The sequence below is a fragment of the Narcine bancroftii genome, chromosome 5 (genome assembly GCF_036971445.1).
Source record: "Narcine bancroftii isolate sNarBan1 chromosome 5, sNarBan1.hap1, whole genome shotgun sequence".
NCBI classification, from domain to species: domain Eukaryota; kingdom Metazoa; phylum Chordata; class Chondrichthyes; order Torpediniformes; family Narcinidae; genus Narcine; species Narcine bancroftii.
In genome coordinates, this window is record NC_091473.1 from 109,328,866 (window position 1) to 109,351,733 (window position 22,868).

At 42.7% G+C, this 22,868-nt stretch overlaps 1 protein-coding gene across 1 annotated transcript; it reads right to left on the minus strand.

Annotated features, from left to right (window-relative positions):
* Positions 1-21,982: 21,982 nt before the first annotated feature.
* On the minus strand, positions 21,983-22,405 carry LOC138765320 (uncharacterized). The gene has a single exon (XM_069942364.1). The coding sequence runs from the start codon at positions 22,403-22,405 to the stop codon at positions 21,983-21,985; it is 423 nt and encodes a 140-aa protein (XP_069798465.1).
* Between the last annotated feature and the right edge of the window lie 463 nt (positions 22,406-22,868).

Genomic DNA, 22,868 nt, shown 5'->3' on the forward strand with positions numbered 1-22,868 from the left:
TGAACTGCACAAATGTGTCTTCTTCAAACCAAAGAACAACAAATTCTGAGAGGCATAGATAAGGTGGACAGCCAGTATCTTTTACCCTGGAATAGCATACATCAGAGGACGCATGTACAAGATGAAAGGAGGAAAGATTAGGGGAGACATCAGGAGTAAGTTTCTTTACACTGAGAGTTGTGGGTACCTGGTATGGTGGTGGAGGCTGAAACATTTGGGGAATTTAAGAGACTCTTAGACAGATACATATAGGTCAGCACAACATCGAGGGCCGAAGGAGCTGTACTGAAATTTAATGTTCTGTTAGTGAAATAGAGTCGTGAGGCCCAGTAGTGATACTGGGCCCTGCAGAATTTATCTTGTTAGAAGTAGGATCCATTTTGTGCACAAATTTCAACTGATCTATGGGGAGCAATAGATCTGAACTCTGGTTGAGCTCTCTGTTAAGTAGACTTGGGCTTAATCAATATTTTTGGCAGGAGACCATAAGACAATGAGACATATAAGATATAGGAGAAGTAAGCCATTTAGCCCATTGAGTCCACTCTGCCATTCCATCTTGAGTTGATCCATTCTCCCATTCAGCCCCTGCCTTTTCCCCATAACCTTTGATGCCCTTATTATTTAGATACATATCAATCTCTACCTTAGATACACCCATCTACCTGGCCTCTGCAGTTGCCCATGGTAGTACCACATTCCAGGTTCACCACTCTCTGGATAAAGAGATTCCTCTGTTTTTAAACTCTCTGTTTTAAATGGCCACCCATTCAATTCTGAAGTTCTGCCCTCTTGTCCTTGACTCCCCTACCATAGGAAATAACTTCCCCACATCTACTCTGTCCAAGCCTTTCAACATTCAAAATGCCAGCTCCATTAGACTTGGATGATATTTGGACAGAATATATGTCCAAGCTGTAAGCTTAGTCATACTGAAAATGCTAAAGAACACTAATAACATAAATTGGCATTAACCATCAGTGAAATGTCACATTGGATGATTTGATGGTGTCGCATCAGAAAGTGACAGTATCCATGACTTTTTACAATAAGCCTAACCAGTGTTATTTTATTGTACTTGGAAAAGCAGTACATCACTGAACTTCTCAATTAATATTTACAGTAATCAGACATCAAAATCATTTATTGCTCATTTATGTGGCAGAATTTACTTATCAATTAATTTTCACCTTTTTCTTCCCAATCTGCAGCTCGCTAGACACCAGGCATAGTACATATGATAGGTTAAATGTCTCACTTTAAGCCTTTCACCAATTTTGTTCAGGTAGGCATGCAAAAGGTATTTTTTAAATCAATTCATCCAGTTTCCCTCCTGCTCCAAGGGCTTGAGCCTAGCCCTGTGACATGGCTGTCACAGTGGTAGACTTGCACAAGATACATTAATGCGCATTATGATAGGGAACATAAGACAAACAATCACTGAATACCATCAGGTGACATTTTCTTCTCCTTCTGACCATTTCAATGAATTCAGCATAATTTAAAACCTGACCAAACAGTCCAACCTACTCCTCAAGGGGAATGAATAATGGTCATCAATGTGCATTGAACTAGATATGGGAAAAACCAGGCATTGAAACATTTCAAATTCTTATGGGCTTGACAAAGTAGTTTGAATGAAATGACTAACTAAACAGGTCCCTGTATAAGTGTGATCTTTAAACACACATTCTTTATAACACCAGCTTGATCTCACTTGTCATTTCTAATAAAATTGGACACCCTAATTTGTGATTCGGTATGGCAGTAACGCCATCTACAAATTTGCCGATGATTCCACTTGTCGAAAGGAAGGCGATGAATCAATATTCAGGAGGGAGTTTGAAAACTTGGATGAATGCTGTACCAACAACAAACTTGCATTCAATGTCATCACAACTGATTGTTAACTTCAGGAAAAGAAAGCCAGAGGTGGACAATCCAATGATCATTGGGGGAATCAGAGCTGGAGAGGATGAGAAAATTTAAGTTCTTGTGAGTCAACTATCTCGGAGGAAGTTTCCTGGACCCAACACACCTATTGCTTAGTGAAGAAAACACATCAGCACCTCTACTTCCTCAGGAGTTTGTGGAGGTTTAGCTGACGTGGACATTTACCCCCTCCATAAATCTTCGTCTGCAAAGCCAAGCCAAAGAAGAAAGAAAGAAAAGAAGAAGTATGACACCAGAAACCCTGGCAAATTTCTCCAGAGGTGTGGTGGAAAGTGTGCTGACTGGCTGCATCATGGTCTGGTATGGTATGGGGACACCAGTACCCCTGAGCATAAACCCCTCCAAAAGGTAGTGGACATAGCCCAGGACATCACAGGCAAAACCCTCCCCACTGTCTAGAACATCCACAGGGAATTCTGATGTCGGAGAGCAGCAGCAATCGTCAAGCACCCATATCACCGAGCTCTGTTCTTACTGGTGCCGTCGGAAAAGAGGTGCCACAGGATTCACACCACCAGGTTCAGGAACAGCTGCTACCCCTTCACCATCAGACCCCTCAATAATAAACTCAATCATTTAAGGCTCTTACTTGTGCACTTTAATGATTTTAAAAATCTCTCTATGTTGCAGTTTGTTTACATTCATTATCTGTTTACAGTTCTTTATTTGTTTACATGTATACCCTGTATACAGTTTTTTTTTGCACTACCATTAAGCGGCAATTCTGTCTCGCCCACAGAAAAATGAATCTCAGGGTTGTATGAGATGTCATGTATGTACTTTGACAATAAATCTGAAATAATAATGTGACAGAATGCACTTCTACTGATCTTCTACCTGTTCAGATTCCTTCTCCAAAACTAAACCCAGAAGTTTCACTCTAACTCTTTCTCTAACACTCCCTCCCCTGCCAGTGGTCTCTTCCTCAATCTGTCTCTCCACCTCTCCGATCATATAATAACCATATAACAATTTACAGTACAGAAACAGGCCATATCTGACCTTCTAGTCCTCACAGATTCACGTGAAACTTCACTAGTTTCACTGACCTGTATCCTATCACCTCCTGGTCCCTACCCAGCTCTCCCATAGAATAATACAGCAGAGAAACAGGCCCTTTGGCCTTTCTAGTCCATGCTGAACTATTATTCTCCCTCGTCCCACTGAGCTTCATCTCGATCATAGCCCTCCATACCTCTCCAATCCATGTACTTAACGATTAAAATTGAGCCCACATTCACCATTTCAGCTGGCAACTCGTTCCACACTCCCACCACTTTCCTTGTGAAGAAGTTTCCTGTATTGCTCAGTCTAAACATTTCTCCTTTCACCCTTAACAATTTTATTCTGGTTTGCATATCACTTCCTCTCAGTAGAAAAAACCTACCTACATTTACTCAGTCTATTCCATTCATAATTTTAAATACCTCTATCAAATCTCCCCTCATTCTTCTAAGCTCCAGGGAAAAACTAACCTATTTAACCTTTCCCTGTAAACTTAGTTCCTGAAGTCTGGGCAATATCCTGGTAAATCTTCCCTTCACTCTTTAAACCTTATTGATAGCCTTCCTGTAGTTAGGTGATCAAAACTACACATAATATTCCAAATTTGGCCTCACCAATGTCTTATACAACTTTATCATAACATCCCAACTCCTGTACTCAATACTTTGATATATATAACATAGAAAAATAGAAAACATACAGCACAATACAGACCCTTCGGCCCACAAAGTTGTGCCGAGCATGTCTTTACCTTAGAAATTACTAGGCTTTCCCATAGCACTCTATTTTTCTAAGATCCATGTATCTATCCAAAAGTCTCTTAAAAGACCCTAACTTATCCGTTTGCACTACTGTTGCCGGCAGTCCATTCCATGCACCCACTACATCTGCGTAAAAAAAAATTATCCGACATCTCATCTGTACCTACTCCCCAGCACCTTAAACCTATGTCCTCTGTGGCTTCCACATCCTTCCGGTAATGAGATGACCAGAACTGAGCTCAGTACTCCCAGTGGGGTCTGATCAGGGCCCTCCATAGCTGCAACATTACCTCTCAGCTCCTAAATTCAATTCCATGATTAATGAAGGCCAATACATCATATGCCTTCTTATCAATAGAATCAACCTGTGGCAATAGGCCAAAAGCTCTCTTTACAACCCTATCGACCTCAGGTGCCACTTTCAGGGAATTACATATCTTGATTCCAAGATCCCTCAGTTCTACCACACTCCTCAGCGCCCTGCCATTCACGGAGTATGTCCTTTCTTGGTTTTTCCTTCCAAAATACAGGACCTCACACTTGTCAGCATTAAATTCCACCTGTAATTTTTCAGCCTATTTTTGCCAGTTGGTTCAGATCCCTTGGCAAGCTTTGAAAGCTTTCCTTGCTGTCCATGACACCTCCAAACTTGCTGATCCAATTTACCACATTATCATACAGATCATTGATATAGATTACAAACAACAATGGTCCCAGCACTGATCACTGAGGCATACCATTAGTCACAGGCCTCCAGTCTGAGAAGCAATCATCCACTACCACTCTCTGGCTTCTCCCATGTAGCCAATGTTAAATCTAGTTGACTATCTCCCCATGAATATTGAACCTTTCTGACTAGCCTCCAACATGGACCTTGTCACAGCCATGCAGACAAAATCCACAGCCTTTCTTTTATCAACTTTCCTGGTAACCTCCTCGAAAAACTCTTTAAGATTGATTAAACATGACCTACCATGCACAAAACCATGATGATTATCACTAATAAGTCCGTGGCTATCCAAATACTTGTATACTCGATCCCTAAGAACACCTTCCAATAACTTGCATCAGGCTCACTGTCCTATAATTTCCAGGGTTACTTTTCGAGCCTTTTTTAAAAATCCTCCAGCTCCACACTGGTGGCTGAGGACATTTTAAATATTTCTGCTAGAGCCCCTGCCATTTCTACACTAGTCTCCCTCAATGTTTGAGGGAATATCTTGTCAGGGCCTGGGGATTTATCCACCCTATTTGCTTTAAGATAGCATGCACCTCCTCCTCTTTAATTTGCAAAGGCTCCGTGACCTCATTGCCTGTTTTCCTTACTTCCTTAGACTCTGTGCCAGTTGCCAGTTTCCTGAGTAAATACTGATGCAAAAAAGCCCATTTAAGATCTTCCCATTTATTCTGACTCTCTTCATAGCCGACCACTCTGATTTTTGAGGGAATCAATTTTATCCCCTACTATCCTTTTGGTCTTAATATACCTGTAGAAACTCCAAGGATTTTCCTTCACCTTGTCTGCCAAAGCAACCTTGTGTTTTCTTTTAGTCTCCTTGTTTTCTTTCTTAAGATTTTTCTTGGATTTTTTAATACTCTTTGAGTATTTCATTTGCAATGTGTTGTCTAAACCTGCTATACACCTTTCTCTTCATCCAAACCAGATCTCCAATATCCTTCTAAAACCAAGGCTACCTGTACTTTGCCTTTTATCCCAATGGGAACATACAAACTCTGTTCTCTCAAAATTTCACCTTTGAAAGTCATCCACTTTCCAGAAAACAACTTATCCCAATCCACGGATTGTAAATCCTTTCTCATTTCCTCAAAATTGACCTTCCTCCAATTTAGAATCTCAACCCAACACCCAGACCTATTATTCTCCATGATGAACTTGAAACTAATTTCATTGTGATCACTGGACCCAAAATGTTGGTCGCCAGTCCTACCTTGTTTCCAAATAGGAGACTCAGTATTGGAGTCTCTCTAGTTGGTTCCTCTATATATTGATTTAGAATGCTTTCCTGAGCACATTCAACAAACTCCAAGCCATTCAGTCCTTTTACGGTATGGGGGTCCCAGTCAATGTGTGGAAAGTTAAAATCTCCTATTCTCACAACTTCATGTCTGCTATCCCTCAACAAAGTATATTTTTCAAGATTCTTTTATTGTCATATAATAATAAAAGAAAGTGTAATATCACATGTCTACCATGTGGCAAAGAGTCACCATTAGTATTGTTCGGCACCCCTTACAATCAGAGAAAGAGAGGAAAGGAGAGTCCCTTTAGATTCACTGGGTGTCCATGGATTTGTCTCCAGAGCTCCTGCAGCCTTTGCATCAGCACAGACCCCTGTCTGATCTATTGGCAACCCGAACTCCAGATCCAAACCTCCAGTACGTTCTGGAAGCCCTCAGTGCCCAAGGCCCTTCAGGAACCCTTCTTGCCCTCAGCACCCTCTCAAATCATAGTTCTGATACCTGGTTCCCATAAGCCAGTCTCCAGCAGCCCACAGCCTTGTGCTGGTCCCTCGGCTGCAAGTCACCAGCACCCCCCAGTCTGCTGAGCCTCTCGCTGGCCTGCTGCCATGGTCACCATCCTGTAGGGCCGTGTCCCATGCTTCACCATTTCAATGGGTTTTTTTGCTTGTTGGGCTTGCTGAATGTTTGCTAAAAAATTCTTCTGAGTGTGATCGATGTTCAGATGATTGAAGTCTCTTTCTCCCCTTTGTTCTTTTAAGCTTGTCATAGATTTGCCAACAAGTTTGCTCTCTTATGTCCCTCAGATTGTGTAGAAATCTACAGCACACACACCAAGCGGTATCATTTCCTTACTTTATTTCTTTATTTCAACTCATCCACCTCCATCTGTTGATACATTATCCTGGCACATCTGTGATTGTTTCTTTAATCAATATTATGGCATCATGCCTCCTTTTTTATTTGTCCGCAACCAGGGTTTTCAGTTATGAAGGCAAATAAAATCTTGAACTACCATATCTGCTCTTCTTTAAGCTATGTTTTAGTAATATTTAAAATATCATACTTCTGTGTATTTATCAATGTCTGCGGTTGATCTGCCTGTCATTAAATACCATGCATTGATACCTCCACAGAGGGGTAAAATGTCAAAGAGACTGGAGGGGCAACATTCTTACACAGATGGTGTTGGGAATGAGCTATCAGTGGAAATTGATAATTAAAATGTTTAATTTGGATAGGTTCATGGAAAGGAAAGGTTTTGAGCGATGTGGCAAATGCAGGCAAATGGGATTAGCTCAGGAAAGCATTTCTGTTTGTTTGTACAAGTTGGTCCTAAGATCTTGTTTCATGCTGTGTTACTCTGTGACTCTGACTCCTCCCCCACCTTTCACTTCTCTCCACCCCCCTACCCCCAATGCCCATCTGTTGAATATTGGTGTTGGGCTGCAGCTGGAGGATACAGACTTGAAACTTCTGCATTTCAATGTGCGTGCACAGAGATCCCAAAGCTGCTTTGAATTTGATAGCAAATCTTTGACTGTCTTACAGAAGACTAAAGGAAATTTCAGATTTCAGATACATTGCTAGAGTACGTACATCACGTACAACACTGAGATTCCTTTTTCCTGCAGGCGCAGCAGAATTACCACTAATTGGTAGTGCAAAAAAAACTGTGCATGATGTAAACAAATAAAAGAAATGTGAACAGTAAAGAAACTGTGCAATATAGAGAAAACAAAAGAAAATCAATAAAGTGCACAAGTAAGAGTCCTTGAATGAGTCTCTGATTGAGTTTGTTGTTGAGGCGTCTGATGGTGGCAGGGTTGCAGCTGTTCCTCAACTTGGTGGTGCAAGTCTCGTGGCACCTATACCTCTTCAGTAGTGAGAGCAGAGTGTGTGCTGGGTGGCATGGGTCTTTGATGATTGCTGCTGCCCTCCGATGGCAGCGTTGCCTATAGATGTACTCAATAGTGGGGAAAGGTTTGCCTGTGATGTCCCGGGCAGTGTCCATTATCTTTTGGAGGGTTTTACATTCAGGGGCATTGGTGTTCCCATACCAGTCTGTGATGCAGCCTGTCAGTACATTTTCCACCACACCTCTATAGAAATTTGCCTGGGTTCCTGGTGTCATTCCAAACCTCTGCGAACTTCTGAGGAACTAGAGGTGCCGACATTCTTTTTTCATGTTGCCATTGGTATGTTGGGTCCAGGAAAGTTCCTCCGAGATAGTAACTCCCAACAACTTAAATCTGCTCACCCTCTCCACCTCTGATCCCCAATGATCACTGGATTGTATACCTCTGGCTTTACTTTCCTGAAATCAACAATCAGCTCCTTAGTTTTGATGACATTGAGTGCAAGATTGTTGTTGGTGCACCATTCACCCAAGTTTTCAATCTTCATCCTGTTGGCTGACTCATCCCCCTCCTTTATACAACCCACCACCATGGTATTATCAGCAAATTTGCAGATGTCATACCGAGCTACACAGTCGTAGGTGTAAAGTGAGTAGAGCAGGGGGCTAAGAACACAGCCCTGTGGTGGTCCAGTACTGTTGAAGATTGTGGAGGAGAAGTTCTTAACAATTTTCACTGATTGTGCTCTGGAGGTGAGGAAATCCATGATCCTATTGCACAGTGGAATGTTAACTCCCAGGTCTTGGAATTTGCTGATCAGTTTTGAGTGGACGATGGTGTTCAATGTCGAACTGTAGTCGATAAAGAGCATCCTGATGTATGCATCTTTGCTGTTCAGATGTTCCAGGGCTTTGTGTAGAGCCAGTGAGATGGCATCTGTCAGAGACCTGTTTCTATGATAGGCAAACTGTATGTTATGTAATATCACTTTTACAGTTTTATTACATGGCATTAATTACATGAATCTTGAATGCAAGGGAATAATGAGATGTGTTGAGTGTGTCAGAAGTGAACTTCGAGTTGGCATTCTCATGTTATCCTTCCTAGTGATTGATATCAATACTTTCCTGGAGTATATCCTGTATATTACGCATACTGAAACCAGTGACAGAGGTATAAAAGTGGTGTAAAGAACACAGACAGACAACAGCTAATAAGCAGGTTTGTGTTAATGGATTAAACATAGTTTATAGGAGTGGGGTTCATTCACAAATTCTCATCACTGTGTCATGCTGCTCTCTCTTTGATAGACCAGAGCCAGCCACAACCTAACCTGAGAGACAGAGGCCAAGTAGCAACAAGGTTGCTTGCTATTGTGGGAGGGAAGAATTGGCATCAATTGTTTAAGGCAGAGTTCATCCACCAGAAGAAAACCACTGCAAATGGAGGATTGAGAAATTAATTGCAAAACCATCTTTTCAAAGAATGCAGGGAAGGGCAGGAAAGTGCAAAGATTCAGTACATTTCGGAGGGATTTCAGAAAGTTTTACTTTACACCAACTGTGATCAACACCATGTGGCGGTTTGGCAAAGAAGTGGATGAAGCTGTGAAACTTCATTTAAAAATAGCTGGACTCTGTGAAAGGAAATGATTAGGCATTGTATTTTGCAAGGATTGAAGTGTCACAATATTATTTCTTGGGGTGTGCGGGTACTTTGCCTGTTAAGATGAGGTAAAGATGACAATGTTTCTCAATGCTAAATGCAGATCATTGGTGCCTTTTCTAATCAACAACATACCGAATTCTGCCTGTAGCCTTAGATTTATATACATTCCAGCTTGCCATTTAAATTTTTCTGTTTGGCACAGAATCGTGAGGTAATCAGCCAGGTATGTAATGTTGGGAAGAGAATTGCTCATATGACAATAACAACTGAGTTATGGTGACTCATTGAACTATAGCATTACCCAGCTACAGAGAAAGATGTACTTGGTTCAGGAACACTAGTATGTGGGCTAGAATGAGGATTAATTTATCAAAGCAAGAATTATATATAGCAGTTAGACCTCCTTCCCCTGACAGCAAAGCATCTTGCAGAGTCCTCATACTCAACCTTTGATGCTTTTGCCCAAATGCTTCTTTACATCACCATCCCTTCATTTTTACATCCCCCTGTCTTTCTACTTCAATCCTTTCCTCTCATACTCTTCAATCTACTTATTTGTTCAGCCCCTCTACTCTGTCCTCTACCCCCTTCCCCAACCTACTTCCTATATGTCACTGGTAGTAATCCAGGGATAACATCCACGTGCTAGTGAACGTAGGAATAGGAGGAGAGAGCACAGGAGCACGTATTGAGTAGTTGGTGTAGAAGGAAGGGTTTCAGATATATAAATGATTGGGATCTCTTCTGGAGCAGAGGGTACAAGAGGGAAGGGTTACATCTGAATGGAAGGAGACCCATAGTCTGATGTGAGGATTTGTTAGATTCTCCCAGAAGGCTTTAAACTAGCCTGGCAGGTGGGGATCCACGATGGAGAGAGAGAGAAGAGATGCAAAGATTAAGGTGAGAGAGGAAGGCAAAGGAAATGTGTTGAAGCAAAACAAGATATGAAGGCCAAGTGTCAAGGTAAGGCTTGCAAATGTAGTTGTGTTTATTTTAAGCAAGAAGCCCTTTGGGGAAAGTGTATGAGCTTGGGGCATGGATGTTGTAGTTATAACATAGACGTGGTTGAAGAAGGACCAGGCCTGACAACTTAATGTTTTGGGGTATAGTAGTTATAGGTGTGATATGAACAGTGAGAAAAGAGGTGAGGGAGTTGGGAGGGGGGGCGGTGTTGTAATATTAGTCAAAAAATAAATCACAGTACCGTTTAGAAATTATTTTGATGGAGTTAAGTGTGGGTGGACAACAAACAATTAACTAGAACTCGAGGATTAAATATGCAGAGTTGGCTGATGTCTGCAAAATAGCAAACCTATTATTTGCGGGTGATCTTGACATTTCCCCCCCTCCCCCCACCCCGCCTCAATATTGACAGGGAATGTCACAGTGTTAGGAGATTGGATGGGGTGAACTTTGTTAAGTGTGTCCAGGTCAGTTTTCTTTTTCATTGAAAGCCATGTTTCACAGTAAACAGACCTTGAAAAGAGTTTTAATCAAAGATTCACCAGTGAATTTTTTTTGGCTACATTATCCAGCTAGATCAGCTTTTTTTGTCTCAATGTAATTATAGGTTTGATAAACTCATCAAAGAATTTGATTATTAGAATTACATTAGTGCTGGGGTATTGTTTTAATGAGGACGTGAACAACATTGATGATCTAAAAAAGTGCATTCATGAGAGTGTGGAGGTGCCATGGCTGAAACATTTCTCATTGAGTTGTAGCTGAAGTATTGTCAGAGTTCACTCTATGCACAGTGTCACAGTTCTTGTATTAACTTGAAGCTCATCCATTAATAAAGATGTCCATCACAAGAGGTTATGGAAGGGCTCTAATTGTTCACAGTACTGAATTGAGATTGCATTTTCTTTTTTTTACAATTTTTATTGAGTTTAACACATAAACCAACACACAAATTTTTAGGAAAACAGATAAAAACTCCTCTCATATACATACAAACACAAAAAAAATTTGATGGCACTAAATCCACATGAGAAACAAGTTATGATAACTTATGTTAAAAAGCATATTTGCTAAATTAAGACAAATAAAAATTGATGAAAAGAAAAAAAAACCTAAATCTAATCTACCCCCTCCCTCTAATAGAAAAGGGAAAACGTCCAAATATCAGACAGAGAATCTCTGGAACTTTTTAAATTCTTTCTTTTGAATATTTCATTTAAAAGTTTTCCATACATGTAGTAGTTATGATTATTATAATAGTACAGATATCAAGAAGCAAATTAGAATTACATACATGATGTTTTTCACCCCCACCCCCAAAAAATGCAAATCCCCTCCCTCCATCCACCCCCTCATAAAAAAAACAATATATAATGTAATATTATATAACTTTATAGATGTAAAAAAATCCAGATTTCAGAGAAAGATGTCGTTCAGCAAATATCTCCAGATCTATCATAAATGCTCAGAGGAGAATCTTGTGGGTCTAGAGGCACAGGAAGAATATCATTATAAATTTAATCCCATTTTTTTGGGTATACAGACACAAAATTTGTAAAATCAAAGCATATTTATTCCTCAAATTATGGGTAACTTTTTCCAAAGGAATACAACTTTGAATTTCTGCATGCCACCTTGGCATAGCCAGAGATATATCAGATTTCCAAGTTATTGCAATACATTTCATTGCTGCTGCTGCTAACAGTAATTTAAGAAATTTCATTTAATAGATTGATAATTTTAGTTTAGGTCTTGTACCATCAATATTTCCTAATAAAAATAAATCAGGACTTTGCGGAAATACAATTCCTATAACTTGTTCCAAAGAATTACATAAATCTGCCCAAAATGTCTAAAAGATCCTACATCTTCACCACACCTAAAACATTAATCTGATAAATCTGATTATAATCTCTTCAATTTCTGTGATGTAAGATATGGCTGAAGTAAAAAGTTGTATTGGACTAGTCTATATTTTACATTAATTAACTAGTTCAGTCCCCATGTACATTCATCAATTGTAATATTTAAATCTGTTTCACATTTTGTCTAGATCTATGAAATCCTGGTTTGGGAGTTCCTGCTTGTAATAATAGATATACCAAAGAAGTAATTTTTTTTAAAAATTCCACTCCTAATAAGAAGTTCTGCTTCGGTAGACCTAGATAAAAAAAGATAGTTGGTCCAAGCTTATCCTTCAAGTATCCTCTTAACTGAAAGTAACATAAAAAAATATGATGCAGTATGGCAGAGATATTCCTCAATTGCTCAAATGACATTAATTGACCTCTTTCATAACAATCTTCTACATTAACAATCCCTTTATGAAACCATATGTTCAAGAACTGATTATCTCTCAAGAAAGCAATAAGAGAATTTTGAATCAATGCATTTATAGACTCTCTTACACCAATATCATCATTTATTTCAAAATATTAAACAAATGTTTCAATAACGTTGTCTCTTTGTCAGTAACCAACAATTTTGGTTCCCACTTATATATAAATTCTTCAGGTTTCCTCTCTTCCATTTTATTCAATTCTATATTAACCCATGTTGATTTTTTACTTTCAAGAAAGAAGCAAGAAATCTCACTTACACCACTCAATAATAATTTCTAAAGTTAGGAAGCTGCAGACCTCCTAGTTCATGTTAACTCTTGACATTTTATCTTTCCAAAGAAACTTCCTTACATATTTATTTAATTATTGAAAATTTTTGATGTATTAAAATAGGTAAAGTTTAAAAAAGATTTTGTATTCTTGGAAATATATTCATCTTAAAACAATTCACCTTTCCAACTAAAGTTATAGGTAAAGTCATCTATTTTTTCAAGTCTTCCTCAATGGCAAGTAATTCAATTTATATAACTTCTTCAAATTACTATCCATGTGTATACCTAAATATTTAATTCCCTCTTTTGGCCATTTAAACTGAGTATCTCTTTGACATTGAGTATAGTTACCTTCTGTTAATTGCATAATTTCATTTTTATTTTATAACTTGAAACTTTTCCACAGTCTTCTAATTGAGCATATATTCTCTGAAAAGGTTTCTCAGGGTCAGTCAAATATATTAAAATATCATCCACAAATAAAGTAATTTTAAGTTCCTCTTGACCCACCCTAAAATCCTTAATTTGTAAATCAGACCAAATTGTGTGGGTAAATGGTTCTATAGCTAAAGTAAATAAAGATGGGGATAAAAGGCATCCTTGACTACTTGCTCTCATCAATTTAAATAGTGTAGGTACTTGTATTAGTTACTACTTTAGTTTTGGGACCATAACATAATGCTCTAATCCAAATTTTAAAAATTTGAATTAAATCCAAACCTCTCTAACACTTTAAACAAAAAAGTCCCATTCTAATTTATCAAACACCGTTTCTGCATATAAAGCTACTGCAACATTCAAATCACCTCTTTTTTTTCAGTAAATTAATTTTACTAAGCACTCTGACTACATTTTCTGAGGATTGTCTCTTTTTAACAAAACCTGTCTGATCCATATCTACTAATTTAGGTAACAATTTATTCATTCTATTCATGTTTTTGAAGTGATGCAGTCCTTCTAGTGAAGGCACTCTCACAGTGGCGTTATTTGGAAGTTCTGGGATGTAGACTCAGAAATTTAGACTTACCATGTTTCTAAGCCAAGATGGTTTCTGATTTTGAGATGAAATTGCATGAGGTATGGTTCATGAGCCCTACTGCTTTGTATTTCTTATTGGTCAGGGTTATGTCTGGGATATGCTGAGAGTGCAGGCAAATAATTGCAGTCTATTTTGTCGATTAAACACACTGCAACCATTGATATGGAGTGAATGCCAGGGAGCTGGATAGTATATCAATAAAATTGACAGCATTGCTCTGAATGGTTTTGAACTTCTTGTGTTTTGCAAGAGTTGTATTTATCTAGCCAAGCAGGATGGTTCCATCATCCATCTTTAATTGTCCGGCCTCTGAACTGGTCTTTCAATTTTTTTTAATTTTTTTTAAGCTTTCATTTAACTTTGAAATATTAATTTTGTGACATTCTCTTGTGTGGTTGATGTTTCAGCCAAAGCCCTTCATCAAGACTGGAGATAGGATAAGGGAAGCCAATGTAAATAGGATGGGGGCCCGTGTGGGGTTGGTGAACAGGGAGAGGTGAATCATGACAGACTGAGAAGTGGACTGACAAAATCTGGACAAAGCATCACCCAATGGTGTGAATATAGACTTTTCTAATTTCATGTCATAAATTCCTGTACCACATCTGATCTTCCTCCTTTCCCTCCCTCATTTTCTGTGCCCTCTTCCACCCACTCCCAGCCACTCCCACTCAACGAACCATCCATTTTTTAATTTCCTCCTCTTTGCTTCCATCGCCTCCATCCCCATTTTCCCCACTGGGTTCTTCTACCCTCTGCCTACACAGTTCCATCTGGTTTCTCTTTATACAGTAAAATCCCCAGAATCTGGCACCTATGGGGATTGGTAGACACTGGATAAATGCATTTGCCAGTTGCTTGGGATTGCATGTTGCGTGATTGGCAAACTAATGACAAGACTCCCCTCTGGGGAGCCTTGCTTTACTAACATTGGCTGTGCATTATCTCTACTGTTAAGGACACTCTCCTTGGATATAACTGTATATGCCCCTATTGTCTTTCATTATTGTACCATGAGTTTCTGCTAATAAAAGCCATGATTATTGTTTGACCACATCGTCTTTGTCTACTTCATCAACTGGCACTTCATAAACTTCCATATTTTTTACTTATTTATTTTCTGTGATTGTTTTGTCAGTTGCTTGAGGCCACCTGTTGCTTGAATTCTGGATGACAAGGATTTTACTGTACCACAATTATCCCCTTCTCTCCTTATTATATTCCAATACTGGCAGCCTTTGGCTTCTAATCACCTACTCAACCGTGTGTGACTTCCCTTACCTGGCCCCTTTGTTTTTCTTGCCTCTCTCTCCCTTTGTCTGACATCTGCCAAATCACTGCCTCTGTCCATCATTCTTCATTTCTCCCCGGTTCACCAATTCCACACATGCCCCAGTCCTCACTCTTGCTACCAGCTTCCCTTCTTCACATCTCCAGTCTTGATGGCGTGAAACATCAACAATTTTTTTCTCCCACTGATGCTGCTCAGTCTGCTGAGTTTAGATTCCAGCATCTACAGTCTCCAGTGTGTCTTTAGGCTGTAGGCTTCATTTGAAATGTAGAATTACTTGCTTTTCATATCTAACTAAAATAGCTTGGTCCTCTGAATGCTTTGGGTTCTGATCAGGAATGGTATTGAACACAGTTGCTTAGTTTTCCAAGTGATTTGGTCTAAACCAGTTTTTTTTAAGATCATAGCAGCAACTCTCTTGCAGTTGGCACATTTCTTTATTTTCCAACCTCCCCCTCCCCCATCAACCTTTCCTATCGGTTCCACCGTGTAGGAAGCAGTCATGGGGATAAATTGGCCAACATTTCTCTTCTGCCATCGTTTCTGGTTGAGAAGTAGCCTGGATAGTCTCTCTCCTTGTGGGAGGTGTCCAGAGTTGTCAAATATCTGTGCAAATCAAAAGGACAGGAAAAGTCCCTTTCCTAAAATACTGTTGATTTGTCGAGTTTAAAAACATTGTTTGTGCGATTTCATCAGTAAGACATGAATCACTGAGAAAAACAGAAAACGCTCCCAACTCGCCACTAGAAAGCTTTTTCAGCTATTTGCCTGGTCTCACGATCGCTGAGATAAAACCAAGGCCACACTCCTCTTTACTGTTCCATGACACAATCACCCCAGCATTCAATCAGTTCAGTCAAGAAGTTAAATCCAGATTAAATCTACCCAACTGAATGGATATACAGTATATAATTCAATTTGATGAGGGGCAGAAGGATTCTCCCCACTTCCGCTTCTAATGTTCACAAAATGGATTTCTGTCTTTCCTCATATTATTACTTGCCCAGATGCAGCTGATTGTAACCGAGTGCTTCTTTTGTTATCTGATGATTACTGCAGAGGGAATGGTAGCATACTGGTTAAATTACAGGATTAAGGACTAGCGGCCTGCCCTTTTCATCTAGAGACATGAATTTTGAATACCACATATGGCAGCTGGAGAATTTAAATTCAAGAAATTAAGTAAATCTGGATTTTTTAACAAAAGCTCATATAAATAATGGTGAATATGAAACTACCAGATTGTCATTTCAAAAATCTGTTTTGTGAATGTCTCTTTAGGGTCTTCACACAGTTTAGCCAGTATGACACTAGATCCTCCCCAACGAGGTTGACTCTTAACAGGTCACTTCGTTCAGAGGCCATTAATTAACAGTGGATGGATAGTGTGAGGAGTTTGTTTGGTCTCACTGCCCGTGGGACGAAATTGTTTCTCATCTTGGCGGTTCTGGCTCGGATATGCTGTATTTTTTTCCCATTGGGAATAGCTGAAAGATGCTGTGTGGTAGGGGCCCTCGGTGATTTTGCACAGCCTCTTCGGACAACGATCCCAGTAAGACATCACATCGATGGGAGGAAGGGCGACTGCAGTGATCCCTGTGCCACTCCTGTGGATTAACCTTCGTTCCAATTGTCTACAGCAACCATACCACAGTCAGATGCAGCCAGCCAGGACACTCTTGATAGATCTCCTTTAGCGGTTGAGATGATGGTGGCCGGTAGCCTTGCCCACATCAGTCTTCTCAGGAACTACTGTTGCTGTTGCACCTTCCAGACAGGTGAGGAGATGTGTGTACATGATAGGTCACTTGGTAAGTAGACTTCAAGGAACTTTGTGCTTTTTACACTCTCCACTATTGAGTTATTGACATGTAATGGTGGATGGTCATTCCTAGTCATTCTAAAGTCCACGATCATCTCCTTTGTCTGATTCATGTGGAGATTCAGGTTGATATTGTTGGACCATATCACAAGATTTTCCATCTCTTTTTTCAGGTGCAGCTCATCGTTGTTGGTGACGAGGCCAACTACTGTTGTGTCATCTGCAAACTTGAGGACTCTGTTGAACTATATCTGGTGATGCATTCGTGGGTCAGTAGCGTGAACACACAACCCTGTGGTGCACCTGTGGTCAGAGTGTTGGAGCTCAACGATCTGCTATTGACCTGGACTGACTGTGATCTATCCATTAGCAAGTTCAGAATTCAGGTACAGAGAGGGACATTGAGTCCCAGTGAGGACTGCTCCTCCACCAGCCTCTGGGAAAAGATTGTATTAAACGCTGAGCTAAAGTTGAAGAATGGCAGCCTGGCATATAAAGTGTCATTCTCAGTGGAATGGTTTCTTCTATAGGTGAATTGAAATGGGTCCAGCATCTCTGGGAGGTGTGCTTTGATGTGTTCCATCACCAGAAGCTCGAAGCATTCCATAATGGTAGAGGTCAGTGTTGCAGGGTTGTAGACATTGAGGCTTTTTACTGTTCCCCTCTTTGGTATCAGGATGATGATGGTCACTTGAAGCCCACAGGGATGATGACTGCTGCCGTGAGGTGTTGAAGATGTTCGTAAAGAGCTCTGTAAATTGGTCGGTGCTGTTCTTCAGTACCCAACCATGGTATTTTGTCTGATCCCACTTCCTTGTGTGGATTTATGTTGGATGGGGTTCTCCTCCCCTTGACCATGGCTTTGTAGGGAGCCCATTCATCAGGGAAACATGGAGCTTTCTTCAGCATCATCCTCTTCTTCTCATCGAACTATACATAGAAGATGTTCAGTCTGTCTGGAAGGCAGGTGTCATTATCTTTAACTCGCAAGGTTGACTTGTGATCTGTTTGAGAGCACACTATGGGAGAAATAACAGGATTAAGAAAATACGTAGAATTTTCATAGAAAACAAATGACACATTATAATTTTAGGAACATGTTCGGTAGGTCGGAGATATAATGAGTCTGAACACAGCTTGCTTACAAAGAAAGGGTCGTTATTAACATGCTGGGTAAGTTGCAACCAGGGTCACGTGCGCACACACGTGTGCAGACACACACACAGACACGTGCACACACATGTATATACACACACATGTATATACGCACACACAGATATACACACAGACACATGCAGACACAGACAGACACACACATAGGTACGTTTACACACATGTATACACACAGACATGCAAACACACACACATATGTACACACAGACACACAAACACACTCTCTCACACACATGCACAAATGCACACACGCGCACACACACAAGTATACACACAGTCACACATGTCCGTGCGCGCGCGCACACACACACACACACACACACACTCACACACACACCACACACACACACACACTCACACACACACCACACACACACACACACACACACACACACACACACACACACACACACACACACACACACACACACACACACACACACACAGAGTTCACATGTAGCAGACACAATTAAACTACTGAGAGACGCTACAGTCCACAGTACTCAGTGTAGTGCACGTCGAAAGAATCAAAGTCTTGTTGATCCAAACCAAGGCTTTTATTAACTAGAAGACTGGAACGTATCACATGTAGGTCAACCAGTCCAGAATGATCTGGGCCTGGCTAGGAGCAACTCTTTAAGACCTGCCAGTAGGCATGGCTATGCTCTCAGCCAATCACAACCATCCTATACCACAATATATACATATACACATTGGTGATAGAATCTGTACTATCACATTCACCCCTTCTTTGAGAACTGACCCTGGGGTGAATGGAGGGCTGTAAAACAAAAAAGGGGGAAACTGGTGGGAGGTTAGGGGCTGTAACGGTCGGGGGGCCTGATCGTCCAGCGTGACCGCTGTGGTGCTGGGATTGAGGTCGCTGGAGTCATGTCACTGGCGGACTCATTGGGTGTGGCCACTGCTTCGCTTAATTCCCCAATGGCGTTGTCGACAGGCTGGCCTGAGTTTGGTGGGGTGGTGCTGATCCCTCTGTTCGAGCACATGACCTAGGGGAGAAGGTTGGGTTGGGAGCACTGCTGGGTCCGATCCAGCTTGGGCTAGGTTCCTTACCGAGACTGTGTCCTCCCACCCGTCCGGGTACTCAATGTATGCATAATGCAGGTTTGCATGGAGAAGCGTCACTTGGTCAACCAAAGGGTCATTCTTTGAGTACCGGACATGGTGTCACAGGAAGACAGGCCTGGGAACCGTGAGCCACACCAGCGTGGTTATTCCCGATTTGGATTTCCTTAGGAAAGAGAACATCCTTTCATGGGGGGTGGCATTGGTCGCGGTGCATAAGAGAGAGTGGATGGAGTGTAGGACACTAGTGAGCACGTTCTGCCAGTGAGCAGTGGGGAGGCCTTTGGGCCAGAGGGCAAGTGTAACTACTTTCCAGATGGTGGCATTCTCTCTTTCGACCTACACATTACCACGTGGATTATAGCTGGTGGTCCTGCTTGAAGCAATACCACGCTCCGGAATGTACTGCCATAGCTTGGCGCTCATAAACGAGGACCCCTGGTCACTGTGGATGTAACTGGGGTACCCGAAGATGGCCAAGATGCTGTGCAGGGCCTCTATGACTGAGGAGGTGGTCATGTCTGAGCAGGGCACAGCAAACGGGAAGCGAGAATACTCGTCGATCACCATAAGAATGTAAATGTTAAGGTTGGTCGATGGTAGGGGCCCCTTGAAGTCCACACTTAGATGTTCAAAGGGTCGGGTGGCTTTGATGACGTGGGTGTTCTCCGGATGGAAGAAGTGGGGCTTGCACTCAATGCAGGCTCAGGTCATGGAGCGAATCTCCTCGACTGTGTAGGGCAGGTTGCGAGCCTTAACAAAGTGCACGAACCTAGTGACCCCTGGATGACAGAGCTCCTCGTGGAGTCTCTGCAGCCTGTCCAGTTGTATGTTGGTGCAAGTCCCCCTTGGAGAGTGCATCTGGCGGGTCGTTAAGTTTACCAGGATGGTACAGTGTGTCATAATTGAAGGTGGAGAGTTCGATTCTCTACCTAGTAATCATGTCGTTCTTGATCTTACCCCACTGGGTATTGCTAAACATGAAGGAGACTGCATGTTGGTCGGTCAGCAGCGTAAAAAGCACCTGCCAGTGAGGTAATGTCTCCAACGACGTACTGCCTCGATTATGGCCTGGGCTTCCTTCTCGACAGAGGAGTGTCGGCTCTCAGGGCCCAGGAGGGTCCTGGAGAAGAAGGCTACCGGCCGGCCAGCTTGGTTCAAAGTGGCCACCAGAGCAAAATCGGATGCATCGCTCTCTACTTGGAACAGAATGGTCTCATCAATGGCATGCAGCGTTGCAGTGGCGATGTCTGATTTGATGCTGTTGAAGGCCACTTTGGCTTCGGTTGACAGGGGGAAGGAGGTGGTCTTGATAAGTGGCTGTGCCTTATTGGCATAGTGTGGAACCCATTGGGCATAGTACGAAAAGAAACCCAGGCAGCATCTGAGTGCCTTTTGGGTGTGGGGGAGGGGGAAAGTCCATGAGGGGATGCATGCGGACATGGTTTGGCATTACCACCCCGTTCTCCACCGCACAACCTAGAATTGCAAGCCAAGTGGTCCGGAAGACACACTTGTCGAAATTGTTGGTTAACTTCAGCCGAATCACAGTCTGAAAAAATTTCTCGAGGTTGGCATCATGATCCTGCGTTTCATGGCCACATGTGGTGACATTGTCCAGATACGGGAAAGTAGCTGTTAGCCCGTTCTGGTCTACTATCCAGTCCATTTCCTGTTGGAAAACCACGACACCATTTGTGACCCCAAAGGGTACCCTGAGGAATTGATACAGCCGCCCGTTTGCTTCAAAGGCCATAAAAAGTCAGACTTCCCGCCGGATTGGGAGCTGGTGATAGACCGAACGTAAGTCAATGGTGGAGAATACACGGTATTGGGCGATCTGATTCACCACATCCGTGATCCGTGGGAGGGGGTACACACCCAGAAGGGTGAAGCGGTTGACTGTCTGGCTGTAGTCAACCACCATCCGCGGCTTCTCCCCGTTTTTAACCACCACTACCTGGGCTCTCCAGGGACTTGAGCTGGGTTCGATAATGCCCTAATCCAGCAGTCTGCACACCTCGCTTCTGATGAATTTCCTGTCTTCATAACTACATTGCCGGCTTTTGGTGGCCACTGGTTTCCAGCCAGGGGTGAGGTTTGCGAAGAGTGCTGAAGGAGCAACCTGGAGGGTGGAGAGGCTACAACTGGGGCACCGGGGTGGGTGGCTTGGGCTGTTGCTGGCAGGAGGCCTCTGGGGTGGAGTGGTTACAGACAGAGAGTGGGGAGTGGGGCCCCCCATAGTGCAGGGAAACAGTTTGGAACTGGTACTGAAAATCCAGTCCCAGCGATACGGGAGCACACAGTTGGGGGAGGACTAATAGTTTAGAATTGGTAAATGTGATGCCCTGGACTTTCAGGGTCATCACGCAATACCCCTTTACCCCAGTCGCATGCAACCTGGTCCCCAATGAAATCCTCTGGTCAGTGGGGAGAATAATCAGTCCACAATGGTGAGCCAGGTCTGGACGGATATAACTCTCAGTCAAATAAGCAATTGGTATGGTGTCCATGCACTTTAATCAGTTCCATTGCTTTTTTAAGGGGATGAGGGCAGTCCTGGTCCATGGTTACTGATGCAAAGACCTGTGCTGGGAACAGTGGAGTCTTACGTGATGACGTCACGCAGCATCGGGCCTGAAGTGCACTCTATGTGTGTGTGGTTATGTCACAGAAGCAGTTGGGCTGGAGTTGTCAGCATCGAGGAGCTGGGGCTGCTGCCTGCAGTCTGCTGGGGGTGTCGGCCAGCCAACGTTAAGTGCTGGGGGTCACTGCTTGCAGTTGGCGGTGGTGGGGCGGTCAGACGGGCAGTCATTGGCGGTAGTGGCGGTGGGTACCGGGTCGGTAGTGCTGGCCGTGGTGGCGGGTACCAGGTCGTCAGAGTCAGTGGCGGCGGGTCCCTGGTTGGCAGTGGCGGTGGGTACCTGGTCGGAAGTGTCGGTGGCGGTGTTTCCCTGGTCGGCAGCGGCAGTAGTGGCAGCTGCAGCAGCGGGTCCCTGGTCGGCAGCGTTGGTAGCAGCGATGGCAGTGGCGGGTACCTGGTTGGCAGCGTCGGTAGCAGTGATGGCAGTGGTGGGTACCTGGTCGGCAACATTGGTAGCGGCGATGGCAGCAGCAGTGGTCATTGAAGTCAGGGCTTGGGCCTGGACGGTCGTTGTTCTGTTTGTGAGGTCCAAGCAGGTTAACGTCATCTCGGTGAGGGTGGGTTGTACCTTCCGCGCTCAGCGCCTGCCCCGTGATGTCAGCTGCTGCCACGCGGTGGAGCCCTCGCTCTCATTGGACGAAAGCTCTGAAGAAGAGATTTTTGAGGGTGACGGTTGGGCTTCACACGAGGCGCTGTGTTTGACAGTGGCCATTTTGGAGCAACAGACTACAGCAAAATGGCTATTATTAAGGCACCTCTGGCACCTGGCTTTCATCACCAGACACTGGGACCTGCTGTGCTTATTCCTCCTACAGAAGTAGCTCTTCAGGGTCATCAGGCAGTGTAGCGGCAGCTGACAGACTGTCAGTGGGCCGTGGGGTAGTAGGGTTGAGGGAGGGCTTCCTACTCACTTCATAACGTGTGGTCCAGCTCTGAGAGAAGCATCCATACTTAAGACCACATCCTCCATTGTCTCTGCAATCCGAATCACTTCCTCTAAGTTTTATCCC